Source organism: Acomys minous, assembly GCF_964271855.1.
Source record: "Acomys minous genome assembly, chromosome: 11".
Lineage (NCBI taxonomy): Eukaryota > Metazoa > Chordata > Mammalia > Rodentia > Muridae > Acomys > Acomys minous.
Genome location: NC_140492.1, coordinates 78,795,829 through 78,812,620, shown reverse-complemented (window position 1 = coordinate 78,812,620; position 16,792 = coordinate 78,795,829). Strand labels below are relative to the sequence as shown.

Sequence of the window (16,792 nt, the reverse complement as noted above, 5' to 3'; positions counted from 1 at the left end):
CCAGCAATTTCAACAAAAAAATATGTGCAAAGATATGTATGGTAATTTTATGAAAGCTCAGACTAGGAATAATCTATCATGCCCAACAGTAGTTGAATGGAAAAGGGAATGCAAGTCACTAAACACTAGACAGGGATGGACAGGAACAGACACGGCTGTAGGTAAGTAAGGAGTCTCACGATGATAATGCTGAGCAGCAGCAAAACATGTGAAAGAAAGTAAATGACTCAATCTACCAACATTCTAAAAAGCCAAGTCGCCCACAAATCAAAATGGCAGTCACTTAAATGAAAGAGAGGCAAGAATGGTGCCACTGTAGGAGATGGAAGGTTTGCTCATGACATGATATAGACCAATGGATTTTGTGATAACTCAAGATAACACCTTTCTTGTATTACGTTTTCCATAAGGCATATGTGGGTATTTATTAATGAGGGGAAACTCTTATAAGTAATAAAAGTCTTTTGTGTTTTCATCATGCATTTGTAATCGAGATGTAGTAACCGTGTTCTTCAAAGTCACACACCCAAAATAATGAAACACTGAACTAAAGACATCATAAGACTATATGGCTGTAACAAGTCCACAGGATATCTCAAATCCAAAGTTAAACTGTTTTGACTAAATTCCTTTAAATAGTAATTAACTAAACAAATTGGGCTGGGGGGTTAATTTGGCTTGTGAGAAAAGCAAACAACCAAAATGAAATCATTTTGCATAGCCAGTGGTGTGCTCATGGCTGGTAACATTAAAACTAAGACTAGATGGTATATACAATGCAGGAAAAGATTTATTTCTAGACTCTACCAGTTAACTTACCAAATAAATTAGTGCTGCATAGGAGGCATACATTACGCTTGTTAAAGCAGTTTTTGCTGGAAAAGAAATGATTTCAAACAAAGAACCCCTTCTGACCTGCAAAAAAAAAAAGTTTATTACAACGAAAAATTCAAAGTTTCAATGCTGTATTTTACAATATTATTACGAGAGCTTAAATTTTTTGCCTAATGAAAATTGTCTCTATTTTAACTATATGGGCATTTTTACATTGTGAAAATATTAGTTCCTGCTTCTCTTTTTTTTTTTTTTTTTTTTTTTTTTTTTTTTTGGTTTTTCGAGACAGAGTCTCTCTGTGTAGCCTTGGCCGTCCTGGACTCACTTTGTAGACCAGGCTGGCCTCGAACTCACAGCGATCCGCCTGCCTCTGCCTCCCAAGTGCTGGGATTAAAGGCGTGCGCCACCACGCCCGGCTTCCTGCTTCTCTTTTTAACAGGAAGATTTTTCCTTTTACTAATAGAAACCTGTGACAAATCTACAGAAACCTGGACTCTTCCATTCCTGAACCTTGAACTATTTCAGTGTTTACCGCTGTGACTGGTGCCCTCTAGGAGGTTCTCCCTGAATATTAGAACAGTTCTGTCTTTTTCTAATTCTCATGTAATCATTCTTTACTAAATTATTCACAACCTCAATTAAGCAAACAGCAAGCAAAATACTAAACATTTCCTGGAGATTTAATGACCTGCTTGGAAATGTTAATCATGGGACTGCAGCAGCCAGCCTTGACCTTAGATGATCATTAAGCCCCAAGCAAGTTTCCCTCTTCTGACCCAGCCTACTTCTCTGCAGGGTTTATGCTAATAATGAATTTGCCTCTCGTGTGTTTCTGGTTTCTGGTAACAGATGTTATTGCCTTAAATGTATCAATTGAACATATTCAGTTTAAGGGGATTGTGCCTATGGGATACCTCTGTTGCTTTGAACAGGCTTTGAAAGGAGGGCCTTAGAAAAAGCATTTCCTTTCCTCCAGCAGTGAAGCGGCAGTTAGCCACACCGCTCTGAAGTGAGAGCCAAGCCTCCGGGCAGCAGCTTCAGTCCAATGATAGGGCTGTATCTAAGAAAGTAATAGAAATGCACAGTAGCTAGTGCGTGCGTGCTAACAACAGTATGCGCATGGCCCTGAGAAATTATTTAAACAAGCTCAGTGGGACAGTGCTTGCCCAGCAGCTCCAGTTCCGAGTTATTCCCTAACATCGCAAACAAACAAACACCAACAAAACAAAACAAAAACAAGGAAAAATGTACCCACACATAGGAGCATGTGTTCCAGCTGTTTGGGGGGAGCTGAGGCAGGAGGATTCCTTCACCACGGCAGTCTGAGGTCATCCTGGGAAGCATAGGAAGATCTCATTTTGCAAAGGTTATTTATATTGCCCCCCCAAAGCCAGAACAGTTACTGCTAGTGCAAGGCTAGGAAAAAGAAGTCTTATCAATAGTCTGCTCTGCCACGTATGTTTAAGATCGTGCTTCTCAAGTGTGTATGGTAATGCTCCATTGCGCAAGCATTTCATTCTGTTGCAGGTGTCTTGCTGCTCGCTTCATAAGGTGACACGGTAGCACAGGCTGATTGTCACAGCTCCGCAGATCAGCCTGGAAGGCATAGACCCACCATAGCTCAAACAGAACAGCAACAAAGACAAATATGTGCTTTATAAACACTTGATTTTATCCTTAAGATGACCCCAGAAAGGTGGTGTTTCCGTTGCTGCCATTCCACAAAGAGCCAGGAAGGAGAGACAGACGTAACATACATTCTGTGACAACGTAACTGCTGTTGAAAGTAAAGTCAGACTTCAAAGAGGACTCACACCTCTGGTCTAACCCCTAATTGGACGTGTGGGCTGAGGGCTGGAATTGGTCTGATGGTCAGAGTGAGAAAGGGGAAAATGGAGCTGGCTAATGTTTATTTCAAAGTTTTGCTAGGAATACAAAAACATAAAGAACTTATTTGAACACCTGTACACAGTAGCATTAAGCCACATGATAGACTCATGTATATGGTCTCAAGGTATATGAGAAAGAATGGTGTTAAAACTGTGTGCCTAGGGATAATTGAACTCTAAATAAAAGTGAACCAAAATAATCTCTATTGGTGGGAGTTATGAAAATGAGCTCCTGGGCTGGAGAGATGGCTCAGCGGTTAAGAGCACGGACTGCTCTTCCAGAGGTCCTGAGTTCAATTCCCAGCAACCACATGGTGGCTCACAACTATCTGTAATGTGATCTGATGCCTTCCTCTGGCCTGCAAATATATATATGCAGGCAGAGCACTGTATACATAGTAATAAATAAATAAATAAATAAATAAATAAATCTTAGCTTCTCTTAAAAAAAAAAAAAAGAAAATGAGCTCCTTTCTCACAGCGGTGAAATCAGTGCCTACCAAAGTATGAGATTTTTGTGGTGTAGCTACTACCATAATGTTCAGTTTATGAAAACTACTGAGTTATGCATTCAATGATTTGCACACTTGCCTGAATATTCGGATTTAAAATTTAAGAATTCTATCCATCTCATATGTATAAGAAATACACCTAGGTTTTTATAGAAAATTGACAGAAATATATCAAAATTGTAATTGCTTTTTTCCGAATACAACTTTGTATCTTTAATATTAATAAGCATTCCTCACATGCTAGCTTCTCTTCTAATAGTGTTACTAGCATTGTTTTAATCCCTAAGAAAGCTATGAAGTAGGAACACAGGTTCAGATTAGACTGTTCCGTATTATCCGAATTAAGTTGAAGCGCAGGGTATTGTGCTAGTGAAATTTCTAAACTGCAAGTGTGTCCAATGCCCTGCATGTTTCATTTTGCCTGATGGCTGCCACTTCTGAATGAAGAAGAAAACTGGCCAGTCAGTATGTCCTCATCTCTTAGTAAGGGGCTTATGGAGGGCAGAAGCAAATAAGAGGCCAAGAAAGCCTCTCAGCTAACGCCGAGGGAATGTAATGTGAACTGTATGGTTTTCTTCTTTCCTTTCTCCAGACCACACCAACCCCCCAGACACGGGGATAGGTACAACTTTCTTACTGCTTTCAATGCGTGCTTTCTCTTTCTGTAATAAGTTACCCCCATAGGAAACACGTTTCCTCTAACTTGGACTACTCTCTCTGTAAGTCAAGGCTCAGGGTTCCTGGCTTTCTTAAAGAGTCTTTGGGAAATGAATCAAAGGTTGCATTTTCTTTCTTTCCAGAAGCATGGGCATGCGTCATGCCTTTGAATCTGGCTGCACAGCTACAGGACACAAGCACACAGGAAAAGGGCGGAAGAAGCAGGCACCTCCCCTCCCCCAACAAAGTGCGCATAGTGGAAGGCCTGTGCATGTCACATGTCACAAAACAGAAGAGGCGTCTGTGTGAGAAAGCATACTTTGTTTCACTACATACTTCTCCCAGATTTATTCTTCCATAAAAAGACAAAATCAGTTTCAAAATGTATTGTGTAAATGAGGATGCAAGCAGTCTTGATGAGACTTGATAGGCTGGGGTCAGTCAGTAGGGGAAGAGGGCTCCCTCTTTCTGAGGACTTGGTGAGGAAGGACGAATGGAGAGAGCAGGAAGGATCGTGGGTCTGGGAGGAGAGGGCGGGTGCTACCATCTGGATGTAAAGTGAATAAAAAAATAAATTTACATTAACAAAAAAAAGTTCTGTCTTGGGAAATGTCCTCTTTTCCCATGTCTGTATCACACTTGCTAGGTTGATGAGGCAGGCCCATCAGGAACCCACAGAAGACCTTATATTTGTAATGCACACTTTCAACTCTTCACTGCACCCAGAAGGATGCAGGGAAGGTGGTGCGTGGGGGGGGGCGGGGGGGATGGGGGTGTCTTTTTAGAAAGCTTCTCACTTCAACTTGAAAAGAAGGCATGAGTTCACTGTGCTTGAATTAAATATCCAGGAATATGGGACTTGAGGTTCACTCAGGTTTTGCCAGTATCTTGTCCCGCACCTCCCACGATGCCTACGCAACAATAGAAACGGTCACCTCCTCTCCACCCAGGAAGAGTTCTCAGTTCTGTGGCCCCACATTGACAGGCTTTCCAGAGTCAACAGCTCTCTCTGGAGCTGACGTGTCTTGGCTGAAGTCAGCATTTAAGCTGATTATCTAGGTCACTGCAGCAAAAGCAGCTGCAGGCTCTGCTCAGCCAGGCAGCAGGCAGGCTGGGCGGGCGCACCGCTCTCAAGTACTGGTGCTAGGGATGTCGGAAACCTCCGGGGAACTCTTTCCGCTCAGAGTTTTCCATTTCTGAAGCTTAACATCATTAGCTATTCTTCCATCACTGCCGCCTCGGCTCTGCAGAACCTGGAAGCGATGGGGAAGGAACATGACTCAGCACCGAGATGCTAAACCCTAACCGACCTCTGTGCTCGACTCATGACTGGCGGTTGCAAATTCTTTAAGTAAAGAGTGTGGATCTGGTCTTCGGGCAGCTCATGTTTTGTATGCATTTTAAAGGCTAAGAAAAGATGTCACATGTTCCAGATGTAAGCATCCATTCAGAAGACCCAGGGGTCTGTCTTAGGTGCTCTGGACCAGCATCCTCTCTCTGCTCATCTTAAGGGAAGCATTTCTGTAGACCTCCCTGTACCATATGGCTCAAACGTCACTCTAGTTACTGTCAATGTCCTAATGACGATGTTCCTCTATTTCCTTGTTTTACAAAGTAATATGCCTCACGTATTCCATATAAGTAAGAGATTTAGGTAGAACCAGTTAAATTGTTGCAGGTAGAAAAGATGCTTTTTTTTTTTTTCTCTATCATTCATCACTCTCAGATCAGAGACCCAACAGCACACTTGAAAATGATCCTTGGACCATGAAACAAAGCTTCGGATTGGTTACTAGGTTACCAACTTACCCATAGCCATGTTTACATAAAGCGACATCCTCCAGTCATTCACACGGCATTTTTTTTTTTTTTTTTTTTTTTTTTTTTTTTTGTCTTTTGAGACAGGGTTTCTCTGTGAGCCTTGGCTGTCCTGGACTCACTCTGTAGACCAGGCTGGCCTCGAACTCACAGCGATCCGCCTGCCTCTGCCTCCCGAGTGCTGGGATTAAAGGCCTGAGCCACCACGCCCCGCCCAGCAGCTGGGTTATTAAGAATGAACATAGCTTCTCCATGCTGTGATTGAGAGGTACTCGATGTGCCTTAGCACCGTGGAAACAGTCTGCCCAGAAAGCCACCCTCAGCCTTCCTACGTTTCACACCTCGCGCTCCCCTTTGCTGTACCTTTGACTCTCTGGCCTAATGGTCACATGCGTACTTCCAGATACGCCCTCGCTGTGCCCTCTGATTTGGCCCGTTTTCTTTCTTGCTGCGAATAGTTTCCTCTCCGTGATGATTCTTCTCTCTGTTAATCACTGTATGCCACTGTGGTAAAGCGTTTTCCTCACCCCTGATGCTCAAATATCCTGTAACCTCTGACCCCTAGACACTCTTCTATCACACCCCGACACCCCAAACACACACTGCTGCTTATTTTCCCTAAAATGCCATTCTCTTACACCAGTCATGCCACTGTGGACATTTCCGCTAATGATTTTCCTGTCACCCGATCTGTTCTTCTATTTTCTCTATTGTTCTTCTGTTTTCTGGTCTCACTTAGAATACTGCATTTTCTAGGTAGTTTTTAGTAGCCACTCTGAAATTGCATGTGTCTTCTGGATCCTTCTACAGTTTATTCTGCACCCTTTGGTCATACACTTACTAGCTCAACTGACAGTATCTGCATTCTGTATCTCATTACCTCACTGAGGCAAGGATAAAATACCTCTGATTTTATATAACCGACTTGAGTAAATATTTTCCGGATTGATTGAAAGGTTAAGTTATACCATACTTACTTCCTAAAAGAAACGTAGGCATCTTATATTAAATTGTAAAAAAAAAAAAATGGTAAGTAGGGCTGAAAGAAAGATGTCTTCAGAAACATGTCAGGCTGAACTAATGTGGAAACATTCACACAAAATCACTGAGAAATACCATTTAAAATTAAACACCCCGAACTCCATGTAAGGCCAAGTCTCCAAAAAAAGGGAAATAAATCCCTGTGTTTTAGAACAAAGAAGGAACTAACAGAAGCAAGCACATAAGCTGCTACCTCAGGCTGTCTGGGCCCCTACTGGACCACCAGATGAGCTTCATGCACGGCTGCGTGTGAGGCTTGGATGGACATAAAGTGGAGGGGAGGATGGGCCGAGCTGCAGTTTCAGTGAGAATGAGACTCAAATAACAGCAACAGGCACTACCAGAAGAAAGGGAGCTGCTCCCCACCCGGGCCAGGCTGGGAATTTTCTCATTGGAATCATGCCTTTGAGAAGGATCTGAGATTCTCAGAGTAGTCCAGAAAAGGCTGAGCTGGGGAAGCTTGTTGCTGATCCCAGGTTCTCCATATACCCCTGGAGCACAAGCAAAATCAGACGATTTTACGAAGATGATACTCTGCTGGGGAAATTCCAGTTAAAATACAATTATAAAGCCTGTGGAAATTATCTATGACTATGCAACACAAAGCATCATAGTCTGAAAACTGAGTCGCTAATCACTTCAAAGAATAATCATCTCAAAGGCCACATACACACAAACATGGTCAAAATAATTGGGAATGTTTAAAGCGAGAAAGCATGCCAAGAGTTGAAGGAGAAAAGAAACAGAATCCCTTGGGAAGGAATTCACAGGTCTGTCCAAATTTATTAATGTGGGGCAAGAAAGAGACAGTTCATCTGGTAACATGTTTGCCGTACAAACATGAAGCCCTGAGTTTAAAAAAAAAATCAGGCTATGTGGCACACAGTTCCAGCCAGTGTTAGAAGCTAGAGCTGTGGCTAGCTGCTTCGTGCAGACCCTGCCTCAAACAATACAGTGGAGAGCAATTGAGGAAGATTCTTGATCTCAACCTTGGGCCTCTCTATATACACATGACCCTCTACACACACACACACACACACACACACATGTAACCACACACACACATGCATACTCACACTTGCACAGGCACACATAACCACACACACATATGCATACACACTCACATGCACACATAACCATAGCCTCATGCACACGTACATAAACATACATACACATACGACCACACTTAGACACATAGACACACACTCACACAGACATATGCACACATACAGACACATAACCACATACATACATTGTATTTTTTTAGTTCTCTTTAGTGGATAAAAAGAAACACACAAGTTTATTTGGGATACAAAGATAGAGCTTTTCTGTCACTAAATTTTTATGAGTACAAAGGGATTTTTCTCCATAGATTACTCATTCCTGTACAAACTGTGTCTTCTGAGCAAGGGACATGTTTGAGTATCAAATAGCTTTAGAGGATACAGCAAGTGCATTCCTGTGGTGAGATCAGAGATGAATCCTCCAGGGTGATGGATACCCTGCCCCCTTAGAAGAGAAGCTGGGCAGGTCTTCCAGTTTCCCTGAAAAGGGCTCTGTTTCTTCAGTTCAAGGATCTTCTCTCAGCCGGGCGTGGTGGCGCACGCACGCCTTTAATCCCAGCACTCGGGAGGCAGAGGCAGGCGGATCGCTGTGAATTCTAGGCCAGCCTGGTCTACAAAGCGAGTCCAGGACAGCCAAGGCTACACAGAGAGACCCTGTCTCAAAAAACCAAAAAAAAAAAAAAGGTCTTCTCTCTTTGTGCATTAAATATACACAATTAACAAAGCCGCCTTACTGCATCATCCTATAGATGGAATGAAAAGTAGGGAACCAACACAAAACACTGTTCTAGCTAATAGTTTTCCTATGACTACAATCTATGTCTCTGACATAAAGGATGTGAGGTGTGTGTGTGTGTGTGTGTGTGTGTGTGTGTGTGTGTGTGTGTGTGTACAAGAGGAAAACTTTTTGGCTTAAAAGCAAAGTAAAATCTCAGATCCTTGAAAGCTCTGAATTTGTAGAAAATCAAGAAAAAAAATCAACCATCATGACAGCCTAATTGTTGGAAATCCTTCAGAAATATTCTCAAAAGACATTTCCCCACAACTCTATAAAAACTATTGTTTGGGGATGGGAAGGCTCAGCTGTTAAGGGCACTCACTGGATTCCCAGCATCCACATGGAGGTTTACAGTTGTCTGTAACTCCAGTTCCAGAGGAGCTGATGCCCTCTTCTGACCTTTATGGGCACAGGCACACAAGTGATACACAGATTACATAAAGGCAAAACATTTTTCGATAAAATAAAAATAATGCTGGGTTTTGGTTTTTTTTTTAAGCCTATGGTTTCGACAAAATTCAAAGAAGTAATGGCAAGGTAAAACATTAGCCTTCAAAGGACATTTCAGAGGAACTTAAGATAATTCAAAAAAATTTTTTCAATGTTATAAAGATAAGGAACGAAACTTGGAGCTCTTAAAGAATCCATTGGTTGGCAAATGCAAACTTTTAAAAAACGTATTCTTAGATATCAATTATCACGAGAAAACCTTTTATAAATTCTGTTCTCCGGTGTTGAGTAATTAAAGTATCTGATTTTTTTCAAATGTAAAAGCCTTGAGTTAAAGACAGACTCCTACATGATAAAGTGGTCCACGCAACATTCATTCTGTTTGAAGACACGTCCTTCCCACTCCACCTTTCAGGCCATGTGGTCTGTGTAGGGCTCCGACCCCAACTGGAAATAAAGCAGGGAATCTCTCCCAGGTCAAGTGATGTAGACCATTTTGTGGGAAGGATTGTAAGCTTTGTCACAGGTGAAAGCAGTCTTGTCGGGCTTTGCCCTTGGACACACCATGGATACTCCCTGAGATTAACCTTGAGAGACTGGGTGGAACCATCCTGGGCCTGGAATTCAGGAAGCTGACTGGATGGGGGGGGGGGGGCAGAGAACACTCCACCCGGACTATTGTGTTTCTAATCGACCCTTGATGGGAGGAGGAGACTGGCCCTTGCACCTGAGAGACAGACAGGCAGAGAGGACAAGAGGGACAGCAGGTTCAGACCGAGCTTGAGCATCCGTGGATCGGGAAAAGGACCAGCGTGCAGGCCAGAGACACCTAGGGATCTGTCCCATGGAACAGATGCCAGAAGATTCACTCTTTTTTCCTTTTAACCTTTTTTCCTTCTTGTGTAAGATAGTTGGGTTGTATGATAAAGTTTAATTGTTAAGAAAGAGAGCCAACACCATTTCTCTGCTTTAAAGGCAAGGGCTGAGATGGATGCCTTCCTCTACCAGTGAACCTCAGGAGCACTGGGTCAGGGGCTTGCGTTTCTGCTGAAGACCCCCAAGCAGTCATGCTGGATCGTGTATGAATGGAGTAGGCACAGACAGAAGAATGAAGACACGCAAAGGAAAAGACATTGCTTTGCTGTCTGTGCCGCTGTGTCTGCTCTTTTTTGGTTTAACCCAATTTCTCCCCTCAGCAAATGTTCAGACTGATACACCTGGGGCTGAGATCTTGCGTGAGACTCAGCACCTCAAAACAAAACAGGTTCAGATGCTCTGCCTATCATTCAGATTGAAGCATCTAAAGTAGTGGGTCACAAGGTTTAAAAATAATATTCAGGAACAAAAAAGTTTTAACAGTTGCATCTTTTAATAAAAAAAAAATAACAGAAGCTCCATAAAGCCATGCAGAGAACATAATTAGAAATAAATAAATATTAGTGGGTATACTCAAGTAAGTTTAAAGCTGAATACACCCAACTACCATACCAAAGGTTATTTTTGGAAACATAACAATACATAGGCATAAGGTTATTGTGTAATTCAAATGCTAATTTCCATACCATCAATATCTGGCTACAATACTTGTTCTGAGAATCTCCTATCTCAATGTTATGTAAACACTACTCCCTAATTGTCTCTTGGTATGCAAATAAGGCATCATACAGCCAATAGCTGAGCAAAGGAGAGAATAGGGCTGGAATTCCTGCAAGCCAGAGGAGGAGGAGTTGGAAGAGAAAGTAAGGGATTCAGCCACAGGCAGGTGTCCAGGAGCGACTAAGAGAGCTCATCGGGAAAGGCCACAAAGTGCAAGTATCTCTGGGATGTATGCTGGAAGGAGGCAAATTAGTTTAGAAGATTAAAAATAGAGTTAATACTGCTCAAGATTGTGCTGTAAACCTTGTTAAAATAATATAATAGAGTCTCAGTTATTTTTGTGATACCGGTGTTAAGGAAAAAACAGAAACAAGCACAGTTTTATAAAATTAACCTTCACAATGTTCTGGGTGTAAGGAGCAAACCACAACCTTTGAAAATTCACTGTAGAATTCTCTTTAAGTTTGACACAGGTAGTCAATGTACATGCTGATATTTACTTTGAACTATTTGAAATGGACAGTTTTATACAGCTCAATTAAACAATAAGATAGAAAAAGTACACATTATTTTCCCTTTCAGATTTAAACTAGAAACTGTACTATATTCGTTTCTCTTATCCAACATTATCTATTTCTCATGAAGGACCCCAAATTCACTGTAGTTTCATTTATAAAATAAAGAAGTTGTAACATGTTATTTATTCATTCACAATTCTGTGCAATATAATGTACTTTGATCACAGTTTTTCAATTGTACTTTGATCAATTTCATAACTGATTATGATATTGTCTGTCTTATCCTTTCCCTCTCTTAATGACACCTTTTCCCCAACAAGTCACCTCCGAATTTCCTATTTTGGGGGGGAAGGGGTGTCCCACTACCTGTAACTGGTATACTTGTATGAGCATAGGGCTAGGGCAATTTACCTGTGCCTATACCGCTCAAGGAAAGTGACTCACTCCTCCTCTAGTCGCCATTAACTGTCAACAGCCGTATTAGCCCTTCCCAGTCGGTAATGGAGTGTAAATGGGCTCACTATTGTTCAGGCAGCCACTGCTGCTGTGAGCTCATGGGTGCAACTGGCATGGCATGTCCAGAAGTTGGGCTTTCACAGAATTTCTTCCAGTCATCTGCCCCCCCCCCATGATGTCCCCTGAGCCTCGAAAGGAGTGTTATGGATGACCCGTTCAGGGCTGAGCGTTCACCAGTCACTTAACTTTCAGCACTTTGGTCAGTTACGAATCTTTAGAAGAGCTCCACAGCTCTACACATGCAGTGTGCCCTTACCTGCATGCTGTACAGGGGTTGCCTCGGTGCATTCACTTCCCTCAGGAGCCGATGGGATATGTGCCTCAGTTCTAAGAGTCTCCATGCCAGCTGTGGCTGCAGAAGTTTGGCTACCGATTTGGAGGAGCTGGAGATGCTGTTTAGCCCCTGAATCAATGTTCCACGATTGATCTTTGCTAAGGCTAGAGCCATTCTGACCTTGGATGTTTTCTGAGCTGGACCTTTTTTCTGAAAAAAAAAAAGCTTTAAAAAGAATCTGATATACGGTTCTCTGATACGTTATTAGAATCTACCTGTAGCAGAAACTGCAGATACAACTACGTTGTACATGATGTCATACATTCACTCAGTGCAATAAACACACGTCATACAATTCAAGGACACCCCTAATTAGTTTGTATGAACACTTTAATTTTTCCTTAGGATAAATATCAAGAATTGAATTAACCAAAAGATAGATTTTTTTTTTTTACATTTTCTTTCTGGGTTTATGGTTTTGTTTTGTTTTTGTTTTTGTTTTTGTTTTTTGAAACAAGGTCTCACTATATCCTCATTTGTCACCCTGATTGGCCTTGAATTTTCTATGTAGACCAGGTTAGCCTCAAACTCATAGAGTGCTAGTTATCACCATTTACCTCGAGTGCTGGGATTAAAGGCATGAGCTACTGTGCTTCATGGTACATGGTAATTTAACACTGATTTTACAGGCTGCTTTAAAAAAAATAAACAAGATTCTTTCTCTCTTTCTCATCTCTCTCTCTCTCTCTCTCTCTCTCTCTCCTCTCTCTTTCCTTCCCTCCTTTCTTCCCAATACTTGGAATTCATCCCAGTAACTTGTACATGCGAGGGGAGTGCTTAACCACTGAGCTGTGTTTTAGCTCTCTTTTCACTTTTTATTTTGAGACAAGGCCATATACATTGTGCAGGCTGGGTGTAAACTCATTTTGTAGCCCACTCAGGCCTTGGACTTGCAATCACACTGCCTCGGCCTCCTGTTCATCTGGGACGACACTCCTGTGCTGCGGGGCCCCACTGTAAATAGTAATTTTTATCCAAGCATTTCTTGGTATCTGAAATAATCAAGCAACAGTACTTATTTAAAGCTGTCGCAACTATCTTACAAGTTAACTTTAAAGGGTTTGAGTCATGAATTAGAGCATGTAGAATAGGCAGAAAAGATTTAAAGAAAACTAAATCAAATGCCATATATACAGATCTACTGGTAAGCTTAAGAACATCCTAAATCTCAAAACTTCAGAAATTCTAGTAATTTCTAACAGCCTGTAGCCTTATCAAGACATATAACATGTGGTGTCTTCTGCATTCAACCCACTAGTTTACCACAGAGAAACTGCATAGAGTGTGGTTAGACTGCAATCCGGGCAATAGACAGGCAGTTTCATCATTAACCTAAGCAATTTGGGGGTCATCTGGCCATAACTGAGGAAATATTGGTTAAGCGTTGGCTACAGAGAAGCAACTTGGAGTCTGTAATATTTTGTCAAGCTTAAGTATATACATGCACAAGGTCTGTTGAATTGGTTTTGTTTGCAGTGAACATCATGTGCTTGTCTAAGAGCTAACCTTTTGTGTATTTACTTTAAAAATAAATATACATTAACTGACTTGTGTGTTTTTCTTATTGTTTAGCATTTTTTTCATTGGAGACAAACAAAAGCTGTTCTGGCCCATCTATGAGGATTTTTTTTTTTGCCCTGTTCTTAGTGTCCTGAGTTTGTGGGAGGGAAGGAAGTCCTTAGTGGTTTGTTCAGTTAACTTTTTTGAAAAGTCCTGTAGCCCACAGGTGGTCTTGGTCTCCCAGGTAACGGCAACAGTAGATAGTGCCCTGTAGATGGTAGGCTGTTGAAACTGCCAGCCTCCCAGGCCAGGTAGAGACAAGCAATCTAAAAGCAGAGCGAGTAAAACAGCACAAAGGTATAATTAACTTGGTGTCATTTTTCTCCCCTGGCTGTGGTTGAAGGACAGCCGGGAAGAAGCCACGCTGCCTGCAGCATTGGAGCTCCAGTGTCTGTTCGTCCATTTCTCCTCTGACTATAAGCTGTACTCGCCCTTTTCAAAGCTTCCTCCATGTGGGCTTGGCACCAGTTTTGGCTTTACTTGTGATTGCAGTTTACCTATGTTCTCCCTCACTGGAATTATTAAGAGCAGCCAGCCACATTGCCAGGACAAACAGGCGTTGGACATGTGAGATTTCACCTTGTAAACTTTGTCTTCTTTTGAAGTGACCGGTGTTTGGGTGTCCTTACCGTGGTGGCAGCTGTGAGATGGCAGCCATCCACAGTCTCCTCCTCTTGCTTTCTAAGTGTCTGTACAGGACACTTTACTTCCTTCTGTCCGTTTCTGAGACACAGGCATGTTATCTAAGCCAACCTGGCCTCCTAGTCGTTATGCTGCCAACCTGGCTCCTGGCTCCTGGCTCCAGCCCCTCCTCCCCCTGCCCCGAGTGCTGACGTGGCAGGCACGAACTAGCATGGCTTAAGTTCCTCCCAAGCCCACGGCTTGCAGTCACTGATGGTCACCATCTGTCGCTTCTTTTAAACAAACTGATTTATTCCACCAGATGAATCTAGCTCCCTTTCCACGTTTTCTTTCTTGCCTTTTGTCTTTATAGAAAAATAAGATTAATTATCATTGATAATTGGGTCATCTTAGACCTCACGTAGGGCTCACATCATTTAGGTTGATCAAAACATGACGTTTGTTGAAAAAAAATTATGATTTAATATTATTTCATGCAAGCCCGGACTGCAATAATGGCCTGTTTAGCTGTCATCATGAAATCCCAGCTGTCGCGAGGTCTTAACCTGTGCCTCATGACTACGGTCTTTGTTCCTCTTTAATGCTTGAGCCGGTTGTTACAAATGTGATCCTGAGATGACCTGCATACCTTTTTAAATGTTTTTTTAAAAAACAAAACACTTTCCCATATGCCTTTCAAGGACTTGTTACTTCCAATCGGACCACATTTGCCTTCCTTCCCTCCCACAAACCACGGAACTGGCTCTTTCCCAAGAAGACATCCTCCCTGCCTCTCAGGAAAATGATGGAGGAAAGCAAAGCGAGGGACGCAGGCGTGGTGCTCTCCTTTTCTCTGAACAAAAAGCTGTCAGTGAGAAGCAGCTGCTTACATTCCTCAGAGGGCGAGTGACATGCTTAGGATGCTTTCAAGGCAGTATTAATTTCAACAAGTTTCTTAATTAATTCTAATAGGAAAAAAATTTAAAGGTTCTCCAACCTCAGCTGTCAGTTTTTTCTGTTTCCTATGCTATTTTGTTTGTTTGTTTGTTTGTTTTAAGCAAATCATGTGTGTGAGGTTAAGCATTGACCCCAGATGAGCGAACTTCATGGTTTCCCCGCTGCCTTGTTTAGCCTTGGGATCCAGTCAAAACCCATGTGAGAATCACACTTTACATTGGCTCAATTGCTGTTGAACTTCATACGAAAGGGAAATGGGGACAACTTCTTTCCCGTTCCCTTTTCAACATCTGTGGAACTTAATCAAGAGTGTTTCGTGGAAGTTGAAATTGTTCTTGTCAAATCCAGACAAAACCAGAGCTGGGAGGTTGGGGGCGGTGAGTGCTGGGGTAAGTAGGAGTCATTACTTTCTTAAGGACTTCCTACAGGCTCGGATGAGGTCTCTCCACCTTCTACACAGTCCTGTGCTTTGTACATCTCACACGTAGGAACGGGTTTGTGTAACTAAGTTATCAAAGTGAGTGATGAAAAAAGGACAATGGATTTCAAAATGGGCAGAAAGCTCTCATTACGTTCTTCTCTGAGAGGCCTAAGATTCTCGTAAGGAAAGCAACTCAAGGTGTGGGAAACAGGAGAGAGCGTTGTTTAGGAAAAAGGCAGCTAATGGCCTTACATCTGGTGACAATGATGAGAGGAGTTACAAAGAAAGTACAAATTACATTTTGGTTGAACAAAATATCAGTGTTTCTAAGTTTGGCAAGAGAGGAAACAAATTTTGGAATAGTAACATTTCTAGCATGTCTCTGGCTTCTGTGACCCCCCTTGAGACTTCAGTAATAGTGTCCATTACCACCCACTTTAAGCCTGTTCATTCTAGGTCCGCCATGGACACCTGGCCATCTCATCTCTTAGAACTCCAACATTTGGCCAAGAAAATTTTCCAGTGCTTCAAAGTATTTCTAGTTACTTTTCCAATTTTAAATTGAGTAAACTATATTGTCAGCTTCTGATATGAAAGATTCACAGATTTTTAATCTAATAATGCAATGATTATTGTTAATCTTAATTGATCTATGTCAGCCGCCTCCTGGTCTATCTATCTGCTACCCAAGGACTTCTCCCAGTAAGTAAAATTTAAAATAATTTTTCTTCTGAGGAAAAAGTAGTGTTTTCTTAAACATTCCTAATCTCGGCACTAAAAAATTGTACGATACAAAACCAACATATTTTGTCTTCTTTTTGAAGCTTATAAGTCACATTACCTGGTTAGACTGTGATAATCTTAGGATGGTAGGGAGGTCATCTTTAAACTCATCTAGAAGGTCCATGATTGCCTTGTGGAGCCCCTCAACTAAGAAAAGGAGAAGTTAGGAAAGATATATCCTGTAACATTCGCAGCACATGGAGCACTGGCCCACCTCCCGGGTAACTGGGAACACAGGGACGCGTGTGGGACTTGTTCCCATATCCCCAGTTACAGGAGGACCAGTCATACTTCTTCCGGAGAAGTTCTTCAGCACCTGCCCACATATCCACCCAATAGGTCTGACTTCCATGATGAGCTGCAACTCGGGCTCCAAGCGTTAGTGAGTTGCAGGCCTGGCATAAGGATGTCCTCCACCCGGGACAGCAGGCGAGGACGGAACC

General features: G+C 42.1%; 2 protein-coding genes across 7 annotated transcripts in view; one reads left to right on the top strand and one right to left on the bottom strand.

The window, feature by feature from the left end:
• Positions 1-4,432, top strand: part of RFESD (Rieske Fe-S domain containing) — a 27,474-nt gene extending 23,042 nt beyond the window's left edge. For 3 of the 6 annotated variants that reach the window (XM_084801801.1, XM_084801804.1, XM_084801806.1), the window contains exon 5: positions 4,036-4,432. In XM_084801801.1, coding sequence (XP_084657927.1) covers positions 4,036-4,201 — 166 coding nt within the window. In that variant the 3' untranslated portion in view covers positions 4,202-4,432. The remainder of the gene's footprint in view (positions 1-4,035) is intronic. The other 3 variants (XM_084801805.1, XM_084801803.1, XM_084801802.1) reach the window with 2 other exon arrangements.
• SPATA9 (spermatogenesis associated 9) overlaps positions 1-16,792 on the bottom strand; it is a 21,770-nt gene extending 4,978 nt beyond the window's left edge. The window contains exons 1-4 of the mRNA XM_084801800.1: positions 16,641-16,792; positions 16,408-16,496; positions 11,930-12,157; positions 820-915 (exon numbers count right to left, since the gene is read on the bottom strand). Coding sequence (XP_084657926.1) covers positions 820-915; positions 11,930-12,157; positions 16,408-16,496; positions 16,641-16,701 — 474 coding nt within the window. The 5' untranslated portion in view covers positions 16,702-16,792. The remainder of the gene's footprint in view (positions 1-819; positions 916-11,929; positions 12,158-16,407; positions 16,497-16,640) is intronic.